This window comes from Brachyistius frenatus, unplaced genomic scaffold, assembly GCF_029030835.1.
Source record: "Brachyistius frenatus isolate BFR_SWC_R1_liver_20210118 unplaced genomic scaffold, ASM2903083v1 Contig_314, whole genome shotgun sequence".
Taxonomy (NCBI): domain Eukaryota; kingdom Metazoa; phylum Chordata; class Actinopteri; family Embiotocidae; genus Brachyistius; species Brachyistius frenatus.
The window spans coordinates 274,423-301,962 of NW_027210913.1; the positions used below are offsets into that span (position 1 = coordinate 274,423).

The window sequence follows — 27,540 nt, forward strand, 5'->3', positions numbered from 1 at the left end:
TCGACCAAAATGTTGCCGTCCGGCGGTGTGAGTGTTCTCGGCGGGCTTCGCGAGGCGGCGGCCGGGGGGCACGCGGAGCAGCGGGGATAACCAAGACGGTGCTATGGTGGGACCTCCTGGAAGACAAAAAGTTGGGCTTTGCCGACATTCAGTAGTTTCCACAGAGGTAGGATTCCTCCACTGATTCTCATCACTCAACACACCTCTTCATGTATTTATAATGTGCATCTGAAATGACTGAGAGCTTTACTTAATTCTGGGATGTTCAATAGAGGAGACTGCAGCGGAATTTTGTTCGTGCAGACTTCCTCCTGTCCACATTTTATCTCCCATTTTAAGCCTGGTTTGTTCTCAGGTGCATAATCACGAGTTAAGCCGGAGTCTCCTTAGTCTATTTTCGGAAATGCCCGCTCTCACTCTGGACTTTAACTTCTTTATCCAGGTCCAACCTGTCCTGCTGTGATTTATATTCCTCTGATAAAGACAAAAAAAAAAAATCATAATAAATGACTTAAGTATTCATGACAGTTCAGTGAATAGTGGTTTGATAAATGCAACATGTATTTTGTAAAGTGAGTTAGTTCATGCAAATGTGTGTTTCCAGAAATTCATTTGAATTCAGACTACTTTTTTGGGGGGAGGAAGGGTTGGATAAGACCATTTCTCAGTGACGTAGCAGCTTGGTTCCTGACGTAGCCGTGTGTCCTATGAGTGTCCCAGGAGAAGATAGACGCTCTATAATTAACTGAGGCAGACTTGAGCCAGGGGAGACCAAGCCGTGGGCCGCTGCTGGGATTTGTGGAACTTCATTACACAATCAGATAAAGGTCCCGCAGTCAGAGTGCTTCTAATGGCAACATAAGCCTTTACAGTCCAACAGGAGAGGGGCTCCAAGACCAAATGCACTTCGGACTCCTTTCATTCTCTCAGGGTGGATTCAAATACACCAGAACCTGTGGAATACTTTTATTATCCACTGTTTTAATCAGAGGATTCAAAGTGAGTCTCCAGAGTATAAACGGGACCACCACATGTCACAATATATCATCATTAATGTGGCTTCCAATACAAATATTCAGATTTGCCTTTTTGCATTGTTTAAAAGCTGTGAATTTACTCATCAAACCAAAATAATTTACTGGCAGTTTGTGAGCTGCAGTGAATTCTAACAACAGTCTGTATTAAATATGGAAATCAAGAGAAACAGCTTCATCTAAGAAAGCTTGCAGAGTTGATGTGTTAAACTTTATTCTATGTACCAGCCAACATTTAGATGAAAACAACTCTGTGATACAAATGCTGGCACATTTGTTAATAATAAAAATACAAACACAAATACAAATAATAATAACAATAATAATAACTAATAATTATAATAAACTTTATTTGTAAAGAACTTTTCATACAAGAAATAAAAGCTCAGTGATTTACAGCAAGAAAATGACAAAAACAGATATAAAGGAACATGTGAAAATATTTGCTGCAAACAAACACATGACTGATAGATTAGTGAGATTCGACATGTCCACTGTCCTCCAACCCTTTAATCAGTCGTTGGGCATCGCCTGATACACCTGCAAAGGAAACATAAGGCAAAATAAGAAGCAATATGAGGAGAGAGGAAGGAACAATAGATCATGAATCCCTTTGTTCCTCCTCCAACCACTTTATCTGTTGCTGTTTAGTCAACTTTTGTAAGACATGAGTAGCATGAACCCAGAACTCTCCATGTTCCTAAAGGCTCCAGGATGAATGTGGATTGTGCTAATCTGACGAAGAAATTTGTTTAAGAATATTCTGCATTAAAATTCAGTATGAGATCTTTACGGTGGGCCCTGCTTTATTTTCTGATCCGGAGGTCCATGTGGCCGAGGGGCCAATGAGTCCAAATCAAATTCAAGATCATAAGCCTGAATGTACACCAGCATGAAAAGCAGTCCACATTGCACGCTGCATAAAAGACAACCTGGCTTCATGAGGATGTCTCTATTATCTGTTTTTGAAATGATGTGTGAATGCAGGTCACCGAGGAGCTCCAGATGGCAGTTAGGACAATTAGATTGAGATCAAATAATTGACTCTGATCGGACTTGTATAATGTTTGATGTCTTGTTTTCCAGCCATGGATCCAACCAGGAGTTTAGTGATCTGAACACAGGTGAGCCAGGTGAGCTTGGTGGGTCTGGGCGAGCTTCCCCGACGGACCACCTGACCCGGTCCAGACTCTCACACACACCACTAGAACCTCTTTAGAGGAGATCCACCCGGCAGTCAGACAGCAGCACAGACAGAGCAGACATGACGGACAGAGCGTTCAGCGCATCCAAAGTCACCCCCCGGGCCCCGGCGACCCCCCTGCTCCCCCCCGAGCCCATCGACATCATCCGCGTCAAAGCCCGGTCCCGGCGGGTCCAGCTCAACGTCGGAGGTCTCACACATGAGGTTCTGTGGAGAACTCTGGACCGACTGCCCCGAACCCGTCTGGGCCGGCTAAGAGACTGCAACACCCACGAGTCCCTGCTGGAGCTCTGCGACGACTACAACCTCACCGAGAACGAGTACTTCTTCGACCGGCACCCGGTGGCCTTCTCCTCCATCCTCAACTTCTACCGGACGGGGAAGCTGCACATGATGGAGGAGATGTGCGCGCTGTCCTTCGGGCAGGAGCTGGACTACTGGGGCATCGACGAGATCTACCTGGAGTCCTGCTGCCAGGCGCGGTACCACCAAAAGAAGGAGCAGATGAACGAGGAGCTGAGGAGGGAGGCGGAGACGCTGAGGGACAAGGAGGGTGAGGTGGAGGAGCACGGCTGCTGTCCCGACAAGAGGCAGAAACTGTATGACCTGCTGGAGAAACCCAGCTCCTCTGTGGCTGCAAAGGTAACAACGGCTGCACACACACACACACACACACACACACACACCCTGCACACACACACACACACACACACACACACACACACACACACACACACACACACACACACACACACACACACACACACACACACACACACACACACACACACCCTGCACACACAGCCTACACACACACACACACACACACACACACACACACACACACACACACACACACACACACACACACACACACACACACACACACACACACACACACACACACACACACACACACACACACACACATGCTGGTGAAGGAAACGTCCACTCAATAATAAAATTAAATCCCTCTGATTGGTTGTTATTGGAATTTAAATTCATGAAACCGGTAAAGAATCGCAGGTCGTTAGTTTTGAAACTAAAGGAGAAGAAGAAATACTCACCGAACATTTCTTCTAGCTCAGATAACTCAGTGTTCACTCAAATGAGCTGGTCCACTTGTGAAAATCTCTCTGAGCGAGCGAGGGAGCAAGTGAGGGAGCGAGGGAGTGAGCGAGTGAGGGAGTGAGGGAGTGAGTGAGCGAGTGAACATAGGACACTGGTTGGCTGAATGCAGCCACATCTTGTTTCAGTTTCAAATTAAAAGCCCTTGTTTCAAATTAAAAGCCCATAAACCAGTTTTTAACCTGGTCTTGTTTTAATCTTTAACTATATTAGACTTATTTACATCCTGACAGAACCGAGGTCATTGGAGCCTCTTGGTTCTGCTCAGTTTTTATGAACATGATTTATGCTCTTCTCTTCTATTTCATACTGCAGATTTTGCTCATAAAACATCTATACTCAGACAGTTATGTCTGACATTCATATAAAAATAAAAACCCACTTCTTCAGAACTATGGAGATCTATCATGAAACATCTCGGCCGTCATAGAGCTGTGGGGACGATCATCTGTCTCCTGTGACGGTCAGAGACACCGAGGAGGACAGGAGGGGACTCCTGCTGTTCTGTTGGACTCTTGTTTTTTAGGGATAAATTCACCCAAATTTCAAAACAAATACACAAAAAACAAAGCAGCAAACATACTTTCTCTCACTTGTACTCAACCAACAGGTTTTACTACTGTTTTGGGATTTTAGATCAAATTGTCTTTTTGGCTTTTAACCCTAAAAATGGATCAACATCTTGTACTTTAACAGTACAACATCAGATATGTTGACCTTGTATGTCCTTGATGTGACCATAAGCAGCTCTGGTAAAGAACAATGTGGTTCTCTTATTCATCTGTCTTTAGGTCCACTGAGTTAGTAGACACAGACAACTGTCACAACATTTAAACATTTATGAAAACATTTTGAAAACTTCCAAAGTTTCATGTTGTATCTTTAAAAAAAAGGAAGACTCAATGTTTTCTGTTGCAGTTTTATTAGTTTCCATTATTTTGGGGATCGATGACAGTATGTTGCTGAGGGTAGAAACAGGTGATTTAGGAGGTTTCCATCTGATGAAACGATGACATCATCGGTTTTCTGTTAGAATAGGTGAGATGAGCTTCATACATGTGTCTGCAGTGTTTACTACACACTGGGTTAGAAAATCTTTGTGTAGGGCACTGCATCATTGGAGTGGACAGACAGACAGACAGACAGACAGACAGACAGACAGACAGACAGACAGACAGACAGACAGACAGACAGACAGGCAGACAGACAGGCAGACAGACAGGCAGGCAGACAGACAGGCAGACAGACAGACAGACAGGCAGACAGACAGACAGACAGACAGACAGACAGACAGACAGACAGACAGACAGACAGACAGGCAGACAGGCAGACAGACAGGCAGGCAGGCAGACAGGTGAGGAGAAAAAGGAAACATGCTGATATTGTTAATCAATTCCTTGACAGGTGAGGAGAAAAAGGAAACATGCTGATATTGTTAATCAATTCCTTGTTTCCAGCCATCAGGAAAACTGCACTGTCAGCAGCATGAAGAGGGTTCAGAACGGTTTAATCAGCAGAATTCATACAGGACCGGATTCTGTTTAAATCTGGTCTGTGGTCTGTATCTGACCGGTTCTGTTTCGATCTGGTCTGTATCAGACCGGTTCTGTTAATATCTGGACTGTACTGGACCGAATTCTGTTTAGATCTGGACTGTGGTCTGTATCGGACCTGTTCTGTTTCAATCTGGTCTGTGGTCTGTATCGGACCGGGTTCTGTTTAGGTAGGTAGGTAGGTAGGTAGGTATATACTTTATTTTCGCCACAACAGATACATATAGGACTGTCAGATGGAATAATATAATAGAAAAGCAATAAAATAAAAAATATAAATATAAAATATAAAATGCACAGTACATACAGTATATATACAGTACATTAAATATCTATATATATATATAGATCTGGACTGTCAGTGAGATCACCTCCCAGAGATCTGAGCAGCACCAAGAACTCTGCTGGAGAACCGACCCACAGAACAAAGTTCTGCAGCTGGGAGGAGGTCGGGGTGGAGGAGGAAGCTGCAGCAGTAAAGGAATAACTTGATCTGATGATGTGGTTCTCCCCTCTGATTGGCTGCCACCTCGGAGCTGTTCTTGAACCCTCATTGTGACGCATTGATTCCACCATCACAGATATTCTGTTTCACATGCTTATCTGAACAAGGAGCTGATTTTATTTTATTTTGTCACTCCAGCCAGTGTTTACAGTTCATTTCAGTTCATTATGTCATCATGTAAAGTCATTTATTCATAAATGTGTGAGGTAACCTTCACCAGACCAGTGTTTATCAGTGTTGCCTAAAGGAGCCGCATGAATGCACTGCGTTGTCAGGAAGTTGGTTTGAGACCAACAACAAACACATGCAGTTGTTTCTGGCTTTGAATAGGAGCTCTAATCTATACATTATTTACCATGTGACCATGTGACCAATATTATTGTATGATTATCTCTCAATGATGCTGCACAGGTCGTCCCTGTGTCTGTGTATCTGTGTGTATCTGTGTGTATTTGTGTGTCAGTGTATTTGTGTATCTGTGTGTATTTGTGTGTCTGTGTATTTGTGTGTCCGTGTATCTGTGTTTCCATGTATCTGTGTGTATTTGTGTGTCCGTGTATCTGTGTGTATTTGTGTATCTGTGTGTGTTTGTGTATCTTTACATTACATTTAATTTAACTGACACTTTTATCCAAAGCGACTTACAATAAGTGCTATCTGTGTGTCCATGTATGTGTGTGTCTGTGCATGTGTGTATCTGTGTGTATGTGTGTGTCTGTGTATGTGTGTATCTCTGTGTATGTGTGTGCCCGTGTATGTGTGCATGTGTGTGTCTGTGTATGTTACCCACTTTGTTTAAGAAGCAGCTGTCGGGTGTTCAGGTTGTTCAGGGTGTTCAGGGTGTTCAGGATGTTCAGGGTGTTCAGGGTGTTCAGGTTGTTCAGGGTGTTCAGGGTGTTCAGGTTGTTCAGGGTGTTCAGGGTGTTCAGGTTGTTCAGGTTGTTCAGGGTGTTCAGGATGTTCAGGGTGTTCAGGGTGTTCAGGGTGTTCAAGGTGTTCAGGTTCAGGGTGTTCAGGATGTTCAGGTTGTTCAGGGTGTTCAGGTTGTTCAGGATGTTCAGGTTGTTCAGGGTGTTCAGGGTGTTCAGGTTGTTCAGGGTGTTCAGGGTGTTCAGGTTGTTCAGGTTGTTCAGGGTGTTCAAGGTGTTCAGGATGTTCAGGTTGTTCAGGATGTTCAGGGTGTTCAAGGTGTTCAGGTTCAGGGTGTTCAGGGTGTTCAGGGTGTTCAAGGTGTTCAGGTTCAGGGTGTTCAGGATGTTCAGGTTGTTCAGGTTGTTCAGGGTGTTCAGGTTGTTCAGGGTGTTCAGGATGTTCAGGATGTTCACGGTGTTCAGGTTCAGGGTGTTCAGGATGTTCAGGATGTTCACGGTGTTCAGGTTCAGGGTGTTCAGGGTGTTCAGGGTGTTCAGGGTGTTCAGGTTCAGGGTGTTCAGGGTGTTCAGGTTCAGGGTGTTCAGGGTGTTCAAGGTGTTCAAGGTGTTCAGGTTCAGGGTGTTCAGGGTGTTCAGGGTGTTCAGGTTCAGGGTGTTCAGGGTGTTCAAGGTGTTCAGGGTGTTCAGGTTCAGGGTGTTCAAGGTGTTCAAGGTGTTCAGGGTGTTCAGGGTGTTCAAGGTGTTCAGGTTCAGGGTGTTCAGGATGTTCAGGTTGTTCAGGGTGTTCAGGTTGTTCAGGATGTTCAGGTTGTTCAGGGTGTTCAGGGTGTTCAGGTTGTTCAGGTTGTTCAGGGTGTTCAGGGTGTTCAGGTTGTTCAGGTTGTTCAGGGTGTTCAGGTTGTTCAGGTTGTTCAGGGTGTTCAAGGTGTTCAGGATGTTCAGGTTGTTCAGGATGTTCAGGGTGTTCAAGGTGTTCAGGTTCAGGGTGTTCAGGGTGTTCAGGGTGTTCAGGGTGTTCAAGGTGTTCAGGTTCAGGGTGTTCAGGATGTTCAGGTTGTTCAGGGTGTTCAGGGTGTTCAGGTTGTTCAGGTTGTTCAAGGTGTTCAGGTTCAAGGTGTTCAGGTTGTTCAGGGTGTTCAGGTTGTTCAGGTTGTTCAGGTTGTTCAGGTTGTTCAGGATGTTCAGGGTGTTCAGGGTGTTCAGGGTGTTCAGGGTGTTCAGGGTGTTCAGGTTCAGGGTGTTCAGGGTGTTCAAGGTGTTCAGGGTGTTCAGGTTCAGGGTGTTCAGGGTGTTCAGGGTGTTCAGGGTGTTCAGGTTCAGGGTGTTCAGGGTGTTCAAGGTGTTCAGGGTGTGCGTGGGCAGATCTGTGCCATATGTTTACATCCTCGGCCTCTTGTTGAGGCTTTGTGCCTCCAGCTGGGAGTCAAACACCTCACAGCACTGACGTCTATCCTCTGGAACAAATATAAGGATTACATGTTGTCGGGCTGAGAGCTGCAGGAAGACTTTGAGGTTAAAGAAGGAAGCTGTGCAAACTTCTAACTAATTACTAACTTCTGTTCTTTATCTATAGAATACAGGAAAGTCAGTTTCAGGATTTTATAGGACTCTTCTGTGCTTTAACATTGAATTAATTTAAATTAAATTAGTTTTATTATTAATACACATTCAGTCCATTTGTCACTTTCAGAATTTGCAGTTATGAACCAACAAAAGCGTTTGATCAGATGAACTCATAAGGGATCAGATTTAAGTTTTAAATATGATTAGTTATTAGACTAATCTATGAACTGAACAGTCCTAATTAATATAACGAGGTAATGAGGTGGCAGAAATATAAACCAGTTTGACAGATTCAAAAGTTACATTTCGTGTATTTCCTTTGCTGCCTTGAAATTCCAAAGTTCTGATGAAAACAGGGTCAAAGCAACAGAAATGACAGAATAAAAAAAGACTGTAAAAATGTGCAGTACAGACATATAAAATAGAATCAAATGAAACAACGGTCAGCAGTAGTGTTTGTGTTTGTGGTTGTGGTTTCTAAAGACATTTCAGATGTTTTGTTTCTGCCCTGAACTGCTCTGAAGGATGTTAACAATCCCACAGTCTTTGCCCTTTGTATGTATAGATCAGATAAACTGCAGCATCGCTCAATATAGCAAACAATAGCACCACACACAGTGCAATATACATATATACAAGTGACATATAGAGTATATTAGAACATGCTACATGTGTATTTGTATATATTTGTGGTTTTTTTTTTTAAACATGGCAGAAGTGCCGTTGTCAGGTGGTTGTTGGCTCTAAAAATATGACAGTGCTGGCCTTTAAACGGTCCATGTGACCAAGCTGGAACCGTAGTGTCAGCAGGAGAGAAGCTGCTTAGGCCTCTGCACCGACACCAACTGTGTGTCACTGTCACTGCAGTGATGCGGCTCACGTCTCAGCCAATCGGAGGGCTTCTTCCTGGTGACACGAACAGCTCAGACCGGCTGCTGATTAGAGAAGAAGTCTTACCTGTTCACCTGGAAAACCTAATGCATCATTTGCTCTGTAAGAACCACACGCTCACAGCAGTCCAGAGTCCAGATGGACAACCATTCATAATACTTCTGAGTTTTATTGGATAATATGAGTATTAAATGTTCTAATAATAGAGATTAATTTCATACACTTTACATAATCTGTGTAATCTTCTTATTTTTGTCTGTGATTGTATTTCCCTTTGCGTCTTTTGTTGTGAGTCAGACACACACACTCACTCAAAATGGACAGGTTGATTTGAGTTTTCTTTTCAAACAGTGTGTCAAACATATTTAGTCCTTCTTTATCAAAGAAATGTTTTAGAGCAGAACAAAGGACAACAAATAATTCTCTTCTCCTGTTTATAGGAAGTTGAGACTGAAGTGAGTTTAGGTCGAACCAACTGAGTTATTACAGCAAGTCACCGCGTATCTACACACACACACACACACACACACACACACACACACACACACACACACACACACACACACACACACACACACACACACACACACACACACACACACACACACACACACACACACACACACACACACACACACACAGAGTATGACTTGGGAGCAAGGCTTAATCTCCTTTGGGGCTTTTACTAGGACTGCTGCTGCTGCAAATAGACTAACTGTTGGCAGGTTGGATAGTCTGTCCTGTCCACGATCTGACCTGCAGGAGGTGAGGGTGGGGTGATGGAGGTGGAGTAGGAGCAGCAGATTGAAAAGACAAAGGAGGTTGTAGACCGAACGCTAACTAGCATGTCAGTCATCTAGGATTGAGAAGAGCAATATAATGAAATGTATAATATCGCTTTTCTGACCGATGCAGAGAAAGTCCCAGTAAAGTGAGAGGCAGGAAACGATCCATCCAGGATGTTACAGTGAAGAAGTCTTTAAAGAGGACATTATTGTGACTAATTTAAAGCTTCATACCCTTTCTTTGTAGCATATATGTATATTTTTTACACATTTAAAATAATATTTATGACGACATGCTGGGTATACGGTATAATATATATTTATTGTTTGGTATGTTATCCATTTGATTATGTAGATTGTTATAAAGGACAATTTTTTTTAAAACATTTTGAGAAATAAGGGTGGATATAATTATGTTTTATAGTCACTTAATACTGTAAGCTGTGATTTGAGGGAACATGTCTGCATGTCTTGAAGCACTTCCATTGACTTCACCCTGCAGGAAGTGCTTGTTCACCCGGTGCTCACACACCACCTGACTGATGAAGACTCCTCTCTCCTTCACCTACAGTCAGAGTTTCCAAAGTGTTGCTTTCCTTTTTCAGCTCATGTGCTGCTCTGAGGTGAAATGATTTCCTGCAGCTCATCAGGGGAAAGCCTGTGACCCCACGTGGTTGTTCAGGAGTAGAAATATGAGGACTCTGTCACAATCAGTGTGCTTGTGAGCAGATCTGTTCATATCATCCAGGTTTTACTGATTCAGTGATGTTTTCTATGGTTAATGAAGGTTTATTCATCACAGCAGCTCATATAAGGTTTAGACTGTCCATTCGATTTTTGGAAACCTACTTCCTGCTTCACCTTTGACGTCGTGCTGATATTTTTGTATTCACCATGGATGATTACAACACATTTCTAGTGTTTTTGCTTACATATCCACATAGGTAGTTTGCACAATATGGTTGAATTATGGGATTAGTGTGTCTGACTTCCCTAAAACTGTGGAAATGTTGCAAAAGAAGAGGTCGTAAATGTGACATCAGATTCAGTTAAAAAGACATTTTAGCTTTTACATGACTTTATGATTTCATGTCTGTGGTTTTGTCCACAGTTTGTTGAAGAAATGTTGGCCTGTGTTTCTGTTGTGAACTTTCTCTGCTGCTACTAAACACAAATAACAGTATTGTATTCGCAAGTGGTTTAAATGGAATCTCTCGTCCTAATGTACTAATTAGTAATCATTTCAACACTTGCATGAGTTTTAAAATTTATTGTGAAACCCTGATTGAAATTCAGATGAACCCAAAAGTGCGCCGTGAGTGATGGTTGAGTGTGTAAAGTGTCTCGGTGCCGGCAGCGGTACGTCTGAGCCTTCACGGCGGAGCAGCACACTGATGTTTATACGTTGATGTACTGCAGCTGTGCCGGTTTAATCGCTGTCACAGGACAGATCTGCAGTGAAGTTCCTCCTGTCAGCTGTAACTCTGCTGCTGCAGACGTCCTCCTCTCAGTGTGAGTGCAGCACAGATCACGAGCTGCCAGGACGCCTTGTTTGTTTGTTTGTTCACTACTTCACTATTCAAAAGACATCAGTCATATTTCATGCAGCTGATTAATGTTGGCGTGTTTACCGGGTGGCAGTGCAGAAGTGTGACAGTGTGTTGTTGTTTTTTTTATCACAGCAGAGAGCTTTCAAATGTCAGAAATTTGTGATGTCACAAACTCAGGCTCATGTCATGTGGCAAGTCTTATCACGGCCCACCGTCCAACGTCTTACGCAGAAGAAAACAGCAGTCGTTCAGTTGCAGAGCGAGTTACAAAGTTTAAAGAGAAGTAGAGGTTGGGATGATGAAGTGGTATTCAGAAAAGAGAGACAGTCAGAGGAGAGGGTTACTGATATTAATGAAATAATAAAGACACAAACACAAAACTGCCGGAGAAGAAAAACTACATGAAACTGTTTTTTGTTACTTAAAACCATAAAAATATCTTTTAACGGAGGCAGACTACAAAGTAAAAGAACGACCAGAGAAAACTGTCAAATGGTGGACCTTTACATTTTTGTTGTCACCATGTGATTGTGTTTCCATTAGTAACTAGCTCGCAGTTCATAGAGTGATTACCAAAGTCCTTTTCAGTGTGTTGACTCCTTTAATTCATGGCGACGCACCACTGCGTGTCTACTTTCACGTATATTTCTGTTCTTTACCGTTTCTGTTTACACAATCACTATGAGCTTAATATACAAGTGTAAAACATTATTATTTAGCATTAGGAGTTCAAAATAAAGGAATACATTTTTCAGGTGCATGCAACGTTTAAGACATGTTTTTATGTCAGTGTTGGTCTTCCTGTCTGCTTAACAATCACTTTTGCTGCTAAAACAATGATTGAAATGAGATTGTCAAATTGAAAACTTTATTTGATTAGATAAGTTAGGATAGATAAGATTAGATAAGATAATTTGTAGTGGAAAAGTAAGTATATATTACCAAAATATACAGGTATGTCACAATGCTCAGCATATTGCTCAGTTTGCTCGTGGCGTTGATCAAACCCCCGAGAACTCATCTCCGTTGTTATTCCCCGTCTCTCCACGCTGTTCTTTTCTCTCTCTGCTCTCCTCTCACCTCAACTCTTCCTGTGAAAGGGGAGTTTTTCTGTCACTCATGAATTGTTAAATTGTTGGATTCCTCTCTGTAGTGTTGCTCATTTCTGTTGTGAGGACCTGTCATTGTTAAATACCCTCAGATGACTTTAGTTGTAAGTTGATGCAATGTAAATATGAAGTTAAATTGAATATCAGTAGATAAAAATGACATATTTAGACGTTTCTTCAATAAGACAAAGTCCCCCTAATGCCTTAAAGCTTATATGTAAGTCTGAACCTGTAGCTCAATGAGGCAGCTCAATGATATGAAAGGCTCGTCCCTTAAGTTTAATGGGATTGGTCCCATTGTTATGTAACACATACAATCTTGGCTGGCTGCATCTGTGGTTTTAACATTGACGTTGGTATGCTGCAGTTTCAAAGAGGAAATGATCAGCTTGTTTCTTACTTATTTATATGCATGCCTATTTCTCTTCTTTTTTTTTTACCCTTGCGATGGTATTCTGCTTTATTTTGGCTCGTGTGAACTGTGAAACTGGTGTTCTAAAAAAAAAACGTGTAAGCCTCTGAGCATACAATCTTCTAAGTATCTCAGGGTGTTTCCTGCTCTACTTAAGTCTCCCATCTTTCTCTTATACAGATATTTGCATTCATAGAGGCACCTGATATATTGTTGAGAAGACCAACTTCTTGCCTGTCTGCACATTTATCCTACATTTATCCCTTTCAGTTGGAATTTGCATCCAAATCTTTATGTTTGGAAATTTCTCAGCAGTAAAAATCTGAAAAAAATCAGATTTCTGTAATCCACCTTTATATGTGCAAATTATTTTTAAACTGCCTTCACAAAATAGGTTGTGTGAATGGGAAGTCCAAAACCTGAGCAGCTATTCAAACCCAGCACCTCAGAGGTTGGAGGTCAAACTCCTAACCCACCCTTTTAATTGGTGGACGTGACACTGACCTGAGAGACTGAAGTAAGGTCGATATCTTACGCCATATACCCGAGGTCATTTTAGTCATTCGCTCTTTTGAACTGATGACACGGCTTCAGACAGCCGGGGTTTATACATCACATACCTAAAGAAACAATCCTGTCGTCTTTGGGCTGCAGCTTTCCATGTCATGGAGCTGCAGGTGAGGGGTGGAGACAGATCAGTGAAGTAAAAGAGTTATCTATAAGACAATTTAAGGCATTAGGGGATTCTTACTTGTAAATTAAAAAAAAAAAAAAAAAAAACAACCTTCCTAATATGTACTTTTTATTCACAGCCATGATTTTTTTTTTTACTGGTTTAATGGATGAGGATCTTTAGTTGAGAATTGATTGATCTTATTTGCAAATTCAGGAAGTGGTGGTTTGGGGATTGTCTTCAAAGCATTGTTGTGTGTATTTTAGATTTAGTTAAAACTCTAGTATTTCTTTGTAGAACATTTAGATTTTTCTTTGGAATCGAAAATTAATCCTAAAAATCTGTCTCTGACACGTCAGAAAATATTCCCTGAATGATGTCAAACAAATGGATCCAGTAGAGACATTTCCACTGTGGTTCACTGTAGGTGTTGTCATGGTCACCCTGCCTGGATTTTTAATGACAAGCTAATGTTTGTCTAATTACAGCCCAGTGTGTCACACGTCAGCTGCTCTGTGTAACACATTAACACTTCTAATAACTCTAAACGTTCTTCTCAATTTATTATCTCTGTTTCTCTTTCCTCACGTCTGTGTGTGTGTGTGTGTGTGTGTGGTGGTGTGTGTGTGGGGTGTGTGTGTGTGTGTGGTGTGTGTGTGTGTGGTGTGTGTGTGTGTGTGGGTGTGTGTGTGTGGGGGGGGTGTATGTGTGTGTGTGTGTGTGTGTGTGGGTGTGTGTGTGTGTGTGTATGTGTGTGTGTGTGTGTGGGGTGTGTGTGTGTATGTGTGTGTGTGTGTGTGTGTGTGTGGGGTGTATGTGTGTGTGTGTGTGTGTGTGGGTGTGTGTGTGTGTGTGTGTGTGTGTGTACCGTGGAGGCATCAGATTCCAGTGCACGAGTTTATCTTGGGAAACACTGACTCAGGTTTCACATTTTTTTTGTCTCCATTTCTCCCAATAGTCATAAAACCGGTAAAATCAGAAGCACTCTGGAGGACAGTTCACGTTTCCTGTTTGTAATTTACTTCCTGAGTTTGGTACAAAAGACATCATGCAGGTTGTACAACACCACAAACATAAGGACGAAAATATGTAAAGAATGAGAACGTCCGAGAGTAAAATAAACAACGGACTGTTCTTTCTTCTGTTGTAATTGAGACTCTTTAATCAAAGAGGCAATAATAACAGAAATTCCCATTTTTGTCACATTCAGGTTCAATTTTTGAAGGTTTTATTTTGCCACCGTCGTCACCAAACAAACAAATTTATCTCTAAAATAAGACAAATCATCACTGTGTTGTTTAAATTCTTCACACATTTTATAATGCATTCATATAAACTTCAATAATCTCAATTTAAAGTCTATTAAGTAGCGGTTCTTCTCAAAATCTTCATCAGAAAGTGGAGTTTGGCCAGTTTCTGCTCTTTTTAACTCGTCTTAACTTTACAAGATCTGCATCAAAACCAGCATGTGAGAAGTCCATGAAGTGCCCATCAAAAGTTAAACACACAATTCTACGACTGGACAATCTGCTTCTGCTGATAAAGACAATGTCATTTCATTGAGAGCTCAAAAACGTCTATAAAAATGATTTTGTGGTGGGATTGTTTCCTCACTCAGTGTTTCCAGTCTTCCTCATAGCTCCTTCACACTCAGTGGGACCATCAGGTTTCCAACCATCTCTCAGTCATGATTGATAATCTGTATAAAGAATAAATGCTGAACATAACCAGCTGCATGATGGACCAACATGCTGCTGTTACACAGGAGCAGATTCATTGAAGGATTTGTCGATGCAATTGATGCTATAACGTCTTTTAAACTGTGGTGAAAGTGAACAATAACTTTTCTTTGACTAAAAGACGTAAACGTCACTATTAACAAATGTGGAACAACTAGATTGATGAATATTGGAATGACTGAACAACAGATGAAACAGTATGTTTGCTGCATCAGCAGCTTTATATATAGGCCGTATTGACCTGTGAAGAAACAGCAGATCCTGCATCCTGCGCCTGTTGGTCCTGAAATACTTCCACGTATTGATCAGGGCTTCGGTTTCTCTGCCAGGTCACTTCATCCACTTTTCATTCTGCTGAGCGTTTTTCTGCTTCTTAGTTTCACTGTAAGTTTCACAAATCTTTGTCAGACGTCTCTCTCGTTCTCGTACACATTCCTCAGACCTTTTACATCTAAAGGGAACTAAATGGTTTGCTGAAGTTTTGTTAAACACTGAGTGTAAGTTTATCAGCTCACAGTTTATTCAGTTTGTCTTCTGCAGGGAGGATAACCGCCCCACTCCTCACTGGTTCATAGTGCTCTTCTGTTTGGAAGAAGATGTTGTATCGTAACAAACTCTTGTGGATATTCTTTGGCCTTCAAAGGGTGAATCATCTTTTTTTGTTGTTGTCAACCTCCTCACCTTTTCTTTCTCTGGCACCAACGTCAGGGTTTATTTTCATCTTCTACACAAGCAATAGAAAAATTCTGATTTTCAGATTAAAATGAAATATAGCTCCATAGACACTTCATGTCTAATGGCATGTTCTTAGTATGTTTGTAAGACACAATTGTAGCTTTGATAGAAAACTATAATTATTATGGAGTTCTAGTCTTATGGATACGCTGCATACAAGATGTATTCATGTTTCCATGTTGTTAACAAATGTATTTTACTGAAGATATAAAGGAAGTGAGCGTGTACTTCTTGTGGTTGTAGCATTGTGCAGATACTGTATACACAGGTGAAGGACTCCATGTTTGTATCTGAGATTTTAATCATTTTTGACAACATTTTTAAAGAAAAGCTTATTAGAAACGTAACACTGACATTATTAAATGTTAAAGTTAGGGTTGGGGTTATGCACGCTTAAAGCTCCCAATATAATTAATTTACTACATTTGTTACAACACTGATGAACTGCTATGTGCTCCAAATGTCACTGATATTTTGGTGTTAATAAATGAATTGCATCGGGAGCTTTGTATGTGCACAATATACTTTCCAACCATTCATTTATTTGACTGAAGCTGCTTTGCGTAAATTACCACAACCTTTCAGGCATAACTGACGCAGTGTCACACTCTGTGGCCTCGAATGGCTGCTTACATTACTGAACCAGTGGATTGGGTTCAAATCAATAGACAAGAGACACCTTAATTGGTTATACAATTAACTGAATCCGAAGGTTGCATTATAAAAAAACAACAACAAAAAAAAAAAACATCTGTTTTAATTATTTATGGATTTAAAATACGTAAAACATCCACCACACCTGTCTGTGGGGTTTTGGATGATGGTGTGTGCTCCGACCACTGAAGCCATGAAAATAGCCCTCCGTCAGCTGTGCTGCACTGAAACCTGGTTTGAGCTGGTGGAAACAGAAACAAAGGCGCAAGTTCACCTAAAAACTGACACCAGAATTGAACTGTAGCGGTGGATCTTTACCGACACCAAGCTGCAGCCGAGTTCACGTTGATACACAAAAATTGCAACCTGGATCTGCTCTACGCCGAGTACGAAAATAGGACCCCAAATTAAATTAGATGTCTGACTCCTTAGTTAGTGAGTTAGAAGGTGTTTTAGGTCATCGCTGAGAAGTTTACAATACATAATGTTCATAATCAGAAAACAGTGAGAGGGTGGCGTGCAGTGACGTCATCAGTGACGTTCAACAGCTTCTTTCTCTATTTAAAGAGATTGTGACTGAATGTATTTCATCTGAGTTAATATCTTTGTCAGTGACTCACTGATGAGTGTTACTGATCAGCTGAATCTCAGATGTGGAGCCTGAATTAATTCTTCCTCCACTGTACAGCTTGTAAAGCAGCTTGTGTGTTCCTGGTACTACTTAAAATCTGCCCTCGGTGCCAAGGTCACAGCATTTGGCGGCCATTAAGCCATTAAGACGTTCAGGGTGGCCACACTGTCATAACACCTGCCCTCTACTTCCCTTTGTTTCTCTCTCCCTTCGGCTTTCTGTCTATATTCTGTCTCCTCTTTCTTTCTTTCTCATCTCTGCCTATGCTTCTCCCACTCTCTTCTTCTGGTTTGGCTTTGCAGTTTTGTGTAAAAACTCTTGCTGCACACGGTGTGAAGCTGTAACGCTCGGTGTCCTTCAGCAGGACTCTGACAGGCCAGATGCTCCGTCACCGGAAGTAACTGAGACGATCCATGACGTGACTTCACAGGAACTCTCTCTTGAGTCACAGCCGCCACCGTCGTCACGGCAGATTTAGGAAATACATCAGTGATGCCCTGAAATGCTTTCCATTTGAGCTGATCGTTTTCCGCTCGTCAGTCACACCCACGCTGTTAGCTTCATCCATCCCAGTGACATTTAAATGAACAACTCTGCAGGTCTTAAAAGAAAATGGGTCATCAAATATAGCAATCATTAAATTAAAACTAAATGTTAAAACACTGACAAATTATATAAATAAAATATAAATAAAATATAAATAAACTGTGAGGGGAAATATGATGGGAAGTAGAAAAAGCAGGAAAAAAATGTCTTCATATTATTACTATTCATCGATACTTTATATTATAAAGTTGATGATAATTTATCACCTGGGGTTATATGAGAATTAACTCGTAAAGGTAAAAATATTTTATTTCTATATATATATATTTTCTAATTTTTTTAATTTTTTTAATTTTTTTTTATTTACATTTTAACACTAGTGAGTTGAAATTAAATAGAGAAAATGTCCTTTATTTTTCTGGACTATTTACTTGATGGTAACACAAAATGTAACAACGCTTTTACAGTCTAAGTTACTGAATTAGCAACTAAAAAGGATCCTATTTGTACCCAGCAGGTGACGGACCAGTGGTCATTTCAGTCATATCACTTTGTTAAAAAGTGTACTGTTGTTGCAGCTATATTTTAATAACATTATATCCATGCGTTGACTATTTTAAAAAGCTTATATTTGCCTTCTATCTGCTCTAAATCAGACTCTCCACTCAAGAACATTATTTAAAAAAGGCATCACACATTTAAAGTGTTAGCTAATGTCTGTGTGTTGTTCTCCTTTCTAAATGACAGTTGTAGTCAAGCATGAGGCAGCTCTGTCTTTCACTAGTGATATAATGTAATTACAGATGTAGATATCTTTTTACTTTTATACACAGCTTTTCTTGGGAATGTCTGCTGTCGCTTAATTTCAGGCATTGCTTGATTCTTCCTGATGGGGGAGGAAAGAATGAGTAACCACTTCTAACCTCTCTCTATCCTTTCTATAGATAGCAACACAATCCTATTACAATTATCTTGAAACGTCCTAGCAAGGGCTGCAGAAAGAAGACTCAGACCACACATGCTTCCGCGTCCTCACTCTGCATCGGACATTACACTTCTCCATCAGAGTTGTTTTAAACACACTTTGTATGTAACGGCATTGAACCCCCCAGTCAATTTATTTTCATTGAACCTTTCTGTGAGAACTAAGATAGTTCAAATAGCAGGAGCAGCAATAAATAAGTGCTGGAGGCTAAAGTGGTTTCAAAGGTTGAAGTTAAATATGCGGGAACAAGAAACTGTTCACGGTGATCAGATCTGACGAAGCAGTTTGTAAAATATCCATTCTGGACCTGATTTCTTAAACACTGTGAACAGCTGACATACAAAGAAGAGACGTGACCACAGAACTCTTCTGCTGTTAACAACACTGGAAGATGTCCCGAAAGTTTACATTTAATTCATTTTCATCACTGATTTATAAAGCCAATTCTCATGTGTGAACCTATGTCCAGTGGTTTCACAGCTGAACAGTCTGTGTCAGTAAATACAGAATAAAATATTCATTAATACATAGACGTGTGAAAAACAAATGAAGTTATGTTGAAATAGACAGGTTTGACTTTTTTTTTAATAAATTTTATCACCTGCATAATAAAAGACAACGAGTTGAAGTATTTCTTAAGTGGAACATATCTTTGTGTCTGTGGCTTTATAACTGCCACAATAAATCATAAAACTTTGATTAATAATACAACAAGTAATTATACACATAAAGCCAACATTTTACTGGAGAATCACTGGCTATAGAATCTGCTTTATTTATGCATTAATATCAGTTGTATATAGCAGCAATAGATTTTTTTTTTTTATATGAACTTACTGAGTTGAGAAAAACAATTATCATATGTCAGAATTTAAGTTCGGAGAAACACAACTTGTTTTGAGGAGTTTCTCTCATTCAGCCACCTGATGACTATTTCTGGGATGTTTTGTGAGGACAGTTTCTCTTTTGTTTGGCAGTCCGATGATTCTGTCTTCAGTTCAAACCAAATTCAAAATGATTTTCCACAGTCCTGTAAAACACTAGTTGTGGTCTCTCTTATTTACACTTTGAAGGAAACCTAAGCTTATGAGAACAGAGCAAGTAACGTTTTAACAATATTTCTTATTTATGGCCAAAACAATGTGATGTTTGCTGCCAAAAAGTTGTCATTTGATTTCATGAATTCTGCCTTGCAGTCAGAGGTCATCAGTAGAAGAAGGGTAGGTAGTGACAGTCACAGTGGACGCCAGCATTCAAGACTAAATCAGTCAATGAGAATTTGTCAAAAACAGCACCAAATATCACTTCGCTGTGAATGTTCTAAAAAGAGCTCGAAAATCTGTATGTTACTCATTTTCGTTGTCTTAGTTTGTTATGTCCATGCTGAAGAACGCCTTCAACTGTTGAAAGCAGCCTTTAAAATGAAGGCTGCTCTCATGTTTCCTGTTCATAATTCTCTGTGTTTCATAGTATCAGACGACAGCATCGTGGAGCACTCAACAGGCTTCGCAGGCTTTCAGGAACAAAGAGGCAGTCAACAAAGAATGAAACCCATTATGTCCTGATACTTTACATGGATAACTTAACATTACTGGATCACTTGTAGAACAGTTTAGTTTGTGTTGAAAACATAGTGATGATGAGATAGCGATACTAAATGTAACATCTCTATCAAACAACCACACGTAGGAAACTGTGAATGTGAACAAATGGTAGAATGTGGGAGTTGAACTAACATTTTCAATTGAAAACATCTGGAGATCAAATCCTTTGGGGCACTGGGGGATTCCCTTTTAAATCAGCTTTTTAAAAACAACAATTTGAGTGATAGCCTCGGTGTCACTTAAATCTGATTCACTAATTGTGATGCTGTACTGGGTTTGAAAAGGATAACGTCCACACGCTGACAGAGTTACACTTTGACAAGGTTTCCATCCTAATGTCAAATGTTCTTGTTGCTCTTAATGGGAACTTGCATGGTGCTCTTCTGCCATCAGTGTGTGAATGTGTGTGTGTTAGGCCCCGTCTAGGGGTGGCCGAGACACAACAGGAACATAAGGTCTTCCTCAGGTCCCAAGCAGCCACAGGAACACGGGAGTTTTGGTTTAGGATGATTAACAATTTATTTATTATTTACAAGAAGAGCAGTTGAACTTAAAAATGCCTTCAGGGTGAACCAAGGCCAAAACAACAAACAAAAAAAATACTATCTTAGGAACGTAATATTTTCTAACCCTACCCAAAATCAATGAACCAGAAACACTAAATCTTACCTCCCTAATCTAACCAAAACAAAAGAGGAAACAGTTAACAGAACCAGCAGCTCCACAACTAACAATAGACAAGTGCATGAACTGAACAGTGTGTGGCCGGTTGGATCTCGGGGAGTTCCTCCTGCCCCGAGCAACGTCATCTTCGGTTTAAAATACTCTACGTCATCCGCTGTCAGGACGCCTTCCACCAATCAGGATCGTGCACCTGCACAACCACATTTGCATTCACACACACCTGCTGCAACTCTCATTCACACAGAAACAAAGAAAATACACACGCACAAAAACAATCCTGCGACCACAGTCGTAACAGTGCGTGAATGTGTGTGTGAATGCTTCAATGGGAGGTAAATTGTAAAGTTGTTGTAGACTGTATGCTGCGAAGGTAAAAGGGCGCTATATAAGTACAGACCATTCACCCTTAATTAGTTTAATGTATAATAACTGTTACTCGAAGAAAAGATGTGCACAGCCAGTACAGTAACCTACAATCGTCTTTGTCTTGCAGGTTCTGGCCATGATCTCCATCCTGTTCATCATCATCTCCACCATCTCGCTGTCACTCAACACCCTGCCAGAGCTGCAGGTCGTAGATGAGTTCGGCCAGTACAACGACAACCCCAGCCTCGCCCACGTGGAAGCGGTCTGTATCGCCTGGTTCACCATGGAGTACATCCTGCGCCTGATCTCAGCACCCAACAAGTGGAACTTCATCAAAGCGCCACTCAACATCATTGATCTGCTGGCTATACTGCCTTACTATGTGACCCTCTGCCTGACTGAGTCCAACAAGAGCGTGTTGCAGTTCCAGAACGTGCGCCGTGTGGTCCAGATCTTCCGTATCATGAGGATCCTGAGGATCCTGAAACTAGCCAGACACTCGACAGGACTCCAATCCTTGGGCTTCACTCTGCGAAGGAGCTATAATGAGTTGGGTCTGCTCATACTCTTCTTAGCCATGGGCATTATGATCTTCTCCAGCTTGGTGTTCTTTGCCGAGAAAGACGAGGACGCCACCAAATTCACCAGTATCCCTGCCTCCTTTTGGTGGGCTACGATCACCATGACAACTGTTGGTTACGGAGACATTTATCCACAGACTCTGCTGGGCAAGATTGTAGGAGGGCTCTGCTGCATAGCGGGTGTGTTGGTTATCGCCCTCCCCATCCCAATCATTGTCAACAACTTCTCTGAGTTCTACCGAGAGCAGAAGAGGCAGGAGAAGGCCATCAAGAGGAGGGAAGCTCTCGAGAGGGCCAAGCGGAGTGGAAGCATTATTTCTATTAACCTAAAGGATGCTTTTGCCCGAAGTATGGAACTCACTGATGTGTTGGTGGAAAAAAGAGAGGATAGTAAATGTCCAGTGGACAACCACCTGTCGCCCAGTCGCTGGAGCTACCACAAGCACTACTCTAATGCAGAGGGAGCCAGCCCGAGCAGGGCCCAGCATTACCAGGAGGTGGTTCAGCTGGGCTCCCCCAACCGACTCAAATCCGTCTCCAACAAAACCACACCTCAACACCTCAGCGTGAAGCGCCTGGAAGACACTTACAACAAGACGGCGACCCCGCAGGAGATGCAGGAAAAAGTGAAAGAGGAGCCGATCGAGATGAATGCGTTGACCTCCATCAAAACCCGGCAGACTTCACCGAAGGTCAGCGTCGGCAGGAAGTTCTCCAATGTGGCCGAGGAATTCTCAGTGGAAAGTGGAGAGAGAGGCTCTCTGCTGCCCTGTGTGGACGGAGGTCAAACTGGGGCTCGACAGCAGCGCGCCCCCCCGCCTTTGGACCTGAGTCAGATCAGCGCCATGGATGGGAACCAGACGTCTGACAGCACCCAGCCAATGACCATCATCAAAGAGGGTTTGTATGAGTTTGTGTCTAGCCCCAGAGAAAGTGGAAGAGGAGAAAAGGATGTAGCACCACAGGGGGTGGAAAACTATGAGATGACCTGTGACAGCGCTTCTCTCTCTCTCTCTCTCCTCTCTCTCTCTCTCTCTCTCTCTCTCTCTCTCTCTCTCTCTCTCTCTCTCTCTCTCTCTCTCTCTCTCTCTCTCTCTCTCTCTCTCTCTCTCTCTCTCTCTCTCTCTCTCTCTCTCTCTCTCTCTCTCTCTCTCTCTCTCTCTCTCTCTCTCTCTCTCTCTCTCTCTCTCTCTCTCTCTCTCTCTCTCTCTCTCTCTCTCTCTCTCTCTCTCTCTCTCTCTCTCTCTCTCTCTCTCTCTCTCTCAGTAGCCCTATGAAAGATTACAGAAGCCCTAAAAAGACAAGAACCGTCAAGCTGGACCTGATCGGATCCCAAGAGGACGTCCTCGTGGCGGTAATGACACCCGTCGGTACGCCAGGCGCCACCGCCTCAGCCAAGTTTGCCCAACGACTTGCTGAGGACATGGTTTCCAGGCTTTCACCTTCTCCTAGTTCTACAAAGCAGGAAGTTAAGTCTCAGCTGTCGATCCTGCAATCCCCATCTCTGGCCCAACAATCTGTCCGTCCCAGCAACTCCGAGGGGGGAGGTGAGGGCTCAGCGGCCAGGAGCTTAGAAGGTGAAGGGCAGCTCACAGGCTTAAGCCACCAGGAGAGGAATCACATGGAGAGGTCTGCTGTTGGGCCAGGCAGCAGTGGGAGCCCACTGTCCTCTAAAGCTGGCTCACTTAACTGCACCCAGGAGCTAGTAACGATGGAAGGAGCGGATGAGGCAGGCGAAGGGGAGGGAGCCGAGCAGGGCGGAGAAAAACGAGAAAACCACGTTGTGCTGGACAGAAGCCTGACGCCGCCCTGCGAAACCAGCATGTGAGCTCGAAAGTAAAGTGAGGCTCAAAAGGGATTAGTTGGGGGAAAGGTTGACCGAATGGATGACAGCAACTACCCAGAGCTGTACGAAAAAACTCTGACGTGGTATGAGTTGGCACCTGCTGACAGAGACGCTGTGGAAACACGTTAAAGAAAGGTGGTAGTTTGGAGAGTAACACAAATCACATCCCCGCAAGACTGTCGGTCATCGCTTCAGTTGACAAGTGCTGCTGTCCAGACATCGCTGCAGCGTTATCACATGACTTCATCACTGGGGGAGATTCAGAAGCACACACCCACCTGTCTGGGTACCATTTGAATTAGAATTTACACTGCCTCATGTCAGTGTTGTTGCTTAATTTGTTTGAGATCCGACTGATATGCTGCAGAGCAAAAACATGAACCACTGACTCGTCTGTTAGGGCTCGGGTTGGAGCTGAAACAAAGCCTTGTCTGAATGAGAATATTTTCGATGATCCTGAAGTGTTTTTGTGTACAGCTCGGCAGGTATAATCTACAGTTTCCTATTGGTTGCTACGTAGGCCTATTTATTATAATGAAGAATAACACCAAGGAGAGACAGACAGTGGAGGGAGGTTATATTTTTTACATTTGTCTCAGCAACACTCTTTAAACCAAACTTGAACAAACAACGATCAGTTATTATTCTGTATTACCCAGCATTCGAGGTGTTGTGTTCCTGTTATGGGGCAAACAGAAACACATGACTCAGGACAAAAGGTCCCACTGCTGGCCCAAACGGAGAGCCCGGTATCGTCCCAGAGGAAAGATGCACGTGTTGCATTCTGAACACCCACATTCGTCTCAGCGCTTCAACCGTATATCTTCTGTTTTGATTGTTTGCTTTTTGTTTTGTTTGTTGTTTTGTCTCACATTTTTCTATAATAGCTGAAATGAAAGCAGGGTTTTGGTGGTGAAAAGGGAATAGAAAGCCTGGTGTCACCACAGTGTATAATACAGCCACCAGTGCACGAGAGGACACTGTGTCAGTGTCACGTTTTAAATCTCCTGTAGGCATGAAAACGGCTCGTTGTCATTCCCAGGGCTACAAAAAGTAATAAATCTTTACATATTTAATTTACATAAATATGCTTAATTTAACCCAAACAATGACCTTTTCCTAACACTAACCGAATAGATTTTGTGCCTAAACCAAACTAAATCATGATTTATGTCCCACTTTACCCAAACTGTGATCTCTCCGTAAACCGAACCGCGTCGTTTCTGGTGCCTAAACTTAAGGCACAATAGTTTTCACGTATAACTCGTGAGGAGACAGATGAATCCTGACTGGTTCAGATATCTGACTTCATCCTGTGATCAGGCATCCCTCCGAAATTCAGAAGTATAAAGCGTAAATGTAGTTTTGACGAAGAGCACCCACGCACACCATCTTTTTTGTTTGGTCTCTGTGAGACTAGTGTCTTATTAAAAATGTCATTCCAATTTATTATGACGTGGGTCTTATTTTTTTCTTTTGAGAATCATTTCTATCACTGATAAACACAAAATGTTAATAACTGAGATCTGGGAGCGTCAACAGTCAGACAATCAGACAGGTTGTAAACAAAACAACAGGCTGGTTAAAAGTTCAAGAGAAAATGAAAGTAAACAACCATCCATCGCAGTTTATAGTGCTCACTATACTAGTGGGCTCAGGATGCTTCCAACAAAGTAGCCGTCAGGTTTGAATCAGGGAGCCGCTGCATGCAGCAGTTTTCCAAACCAGCCAAACCAGGTGAACAACTGCACACTTTCTTTCTCCCATCATGCAACTGTCCCTGCAGTTGTGTGCAGACAGTTTTCCGGTACAATAAGTCGTTATTTGTCAACTTCTGACTTATTTCCAAGTTGTCCGATTGTCTGACTGGTTGTGTTTGACTCCCAAAACCTCAGAAATTAACTTGGTGAGTTTGCTGTTACAATCAGCAGGAAATGTGGATCAAAACAATAACGTAAGACCAAGTACTCATAAACAAATAAACTGTCCTTGGAGGGAGGCCTTCAGGTATGCAAAGACTTTAAAGCTAACTGAGGGACGATGCCTCTGAAGGTGTGTGACGACACACACCGTTTGTACCATTCAAACCAGATCATGCTGAATCTGGAGAGACGGAGAGCGGACGTGTTTCTGTGACCTGTTTGGGTGCTGGCTGAGTTGTCGAGGTAGAATAAGAGCGCCCTCTACAGGCTTTCTGCGGCCACTTGATCTGATGCCTCTTTTGCACTCTGGATTATCTTATCGAACGGACATCTTTTTACAGATCAGCGGTGCATTGATTCCGATGTGTGCTGACACCTTCACATACACATTCAACTGTTTGCAGAAGGGACTCACACAGAGGGCAGAGTGAGTGTGTGATGATGGCAGCGCTCACAGGGTGAGATGGGAATCAGAACCGTGTCCAACATGTACTTACTCACTCTTTAGATTCATCTTTTATGTGGTCAGTTACAGATAATTTATTAAATTTTGATGAGAGGAACTTGGAGCTGTGTGTTGTTCTGAACATCTCAGTATATCTAAAAATGGGTGCCTTTTCATAAATAGACAATTTATGAGAAGGTAAAAAAAACAACCTGTAAAATCTGGTGAGATATGTTTCTTTTTGTTTTCTGTCCTTATTTTCTCTCTTGTTCTTGTGTAGTGGATATATTCATATGCAAATCCTCAGTTTTAGGTTTTGCATGCTTCGTGTTATTATCTCATCAACTTCAATGTCAGTCATGTCGTTTTTGCGCATCCTAGCTCACAGTTCTAACCTCACTGTGCCACACTGTCCTTTTATTTATGCAACTGAAACTCTTCGTAGACAGCAGTGGCTTCATGTTAGTTTAGTCGTGAGTTCAGCTTTGGGTCACTTCGGTGCTGCAGCAGTTGGCCCGTTAATGAACGACTGAACTGCAGGATTCTACGTGGACCGCAGACGATACACAGAGTTCTGTGATTACAAACATGACATTTACAGGAAGTGATCAAGCATTCATTTCTTTATTCACACTGTTTCTAAAGTGGAAACATGAATCTCATGCAAACCACTGGAGACCATGTGGACTCAACCACGATGGGTTTTCAAAACAAAGTAAGCAACACCACGGCCAAAACTTTACCCAAATACAACTTCAGGAAACTCAGCCCAACAAAATTGGTTTTAATTTGAAATTACAAAATTACCTTCTAATAATCCAACTGAGAGTAAATATATATATGTTGAAGAAGTTTTAAAATCGACAGACTGCAGTTTGGGAACATGTTATTGAAACATGTTGTATTCAGATGAGAATGATTCAGTGGTGAAGTGAACACTGTACACACCTGGATCACCTCTGAATAATAGAACTCTGCCTGGTTTACTGATCAGACGTGGCTCTTACTGATCAGACGTGGCTCTTACTGATCAGACGTGGCTCTTACTGATCAGACGTGGCTCTTACTGATCAGACGTGGCTCTTACTGATCAGACGTGGCTCTTACTGATCAGACGTGGCTCTTACTGATCAGATGTGGCTCTGTAGTGTTGATCTGTCACTGCTGCAGATGAGGAACCAGAGGAACAAACCTTCGGCTCCCCTAAAACAACCTCATCTCCACCAAGTCGTCTGATAAAACATCACTCCGTCAGCTGTACTTGTTGTGATCACTTAGGTTTTGTAAGTGAGATACTGTCGGACACCAACCAGACACTGGAAGCCTGCTTCTTCATCTGTCCTGCCTGCTCTTCCTCCTTTTATTGTTTCTTTATGTTCCACTCTTCCATTCTCATCTACTTTCTTTGTTTAACAGTAGCCTTTGTGATGACTAGTCAGATTCATTATATGTAGCTCAACATAATGATAGTGAATGATATGAACTTTTAAGTCAGTTATCAAACTGCAAGACAAATAAACATG

General features: G+C 42.1%; 1 protein-coding gene across 1 annotated transcript; it reads left to right on the top strand.

Moving 5' to 3' along the window:
* Positions 1-27,540, top strand: LOC138635528 (potassium voltage-gated channel subfamily B member 2-like). Its single transcript, XM_069723044.1, has 4 exons — positions 1-166; positions 2,121-2,880; positions 21,351-22,803; positions 23,067-27,540. The coding sequence occupies exons 2-4, from the start codon at positions 2,299-2,301 to the stop codon at positions 23,630-23,632; spliced, it is 2,601 nt and encodes an 866-aa protein (XP_069579145.1). The 5' UTR covers positions 1-166; positions 2,121-2,298; the 3' UTR covers positions 23,633-27,540.

Bases quoted from the DNA above. Each gene is read 5' to 3' on its own strand.
- LOC138635528 (XM_069723044.1), top strand. From the start codon at position 2,299: ATGACGGACAGAGCGTTCAGCGCATCCAAAGTCACCCCCCGGGCCCCG. The intron at 2,881-21,350 runs GTAACAACGGCT...TTTGTCTTGCAG, and splicing joins GCTCCTCTGTGGCTGCAAAG to GTTCTGGCCATGATCTCCAT. The intron at 22,804-23,066 runs CTTCTCTCTCTC...TCTCTCTCTCTC, and splicing joins TGAGATGACCTGTGACAGCG to TCAGTAGCCCTATGAAAGAT.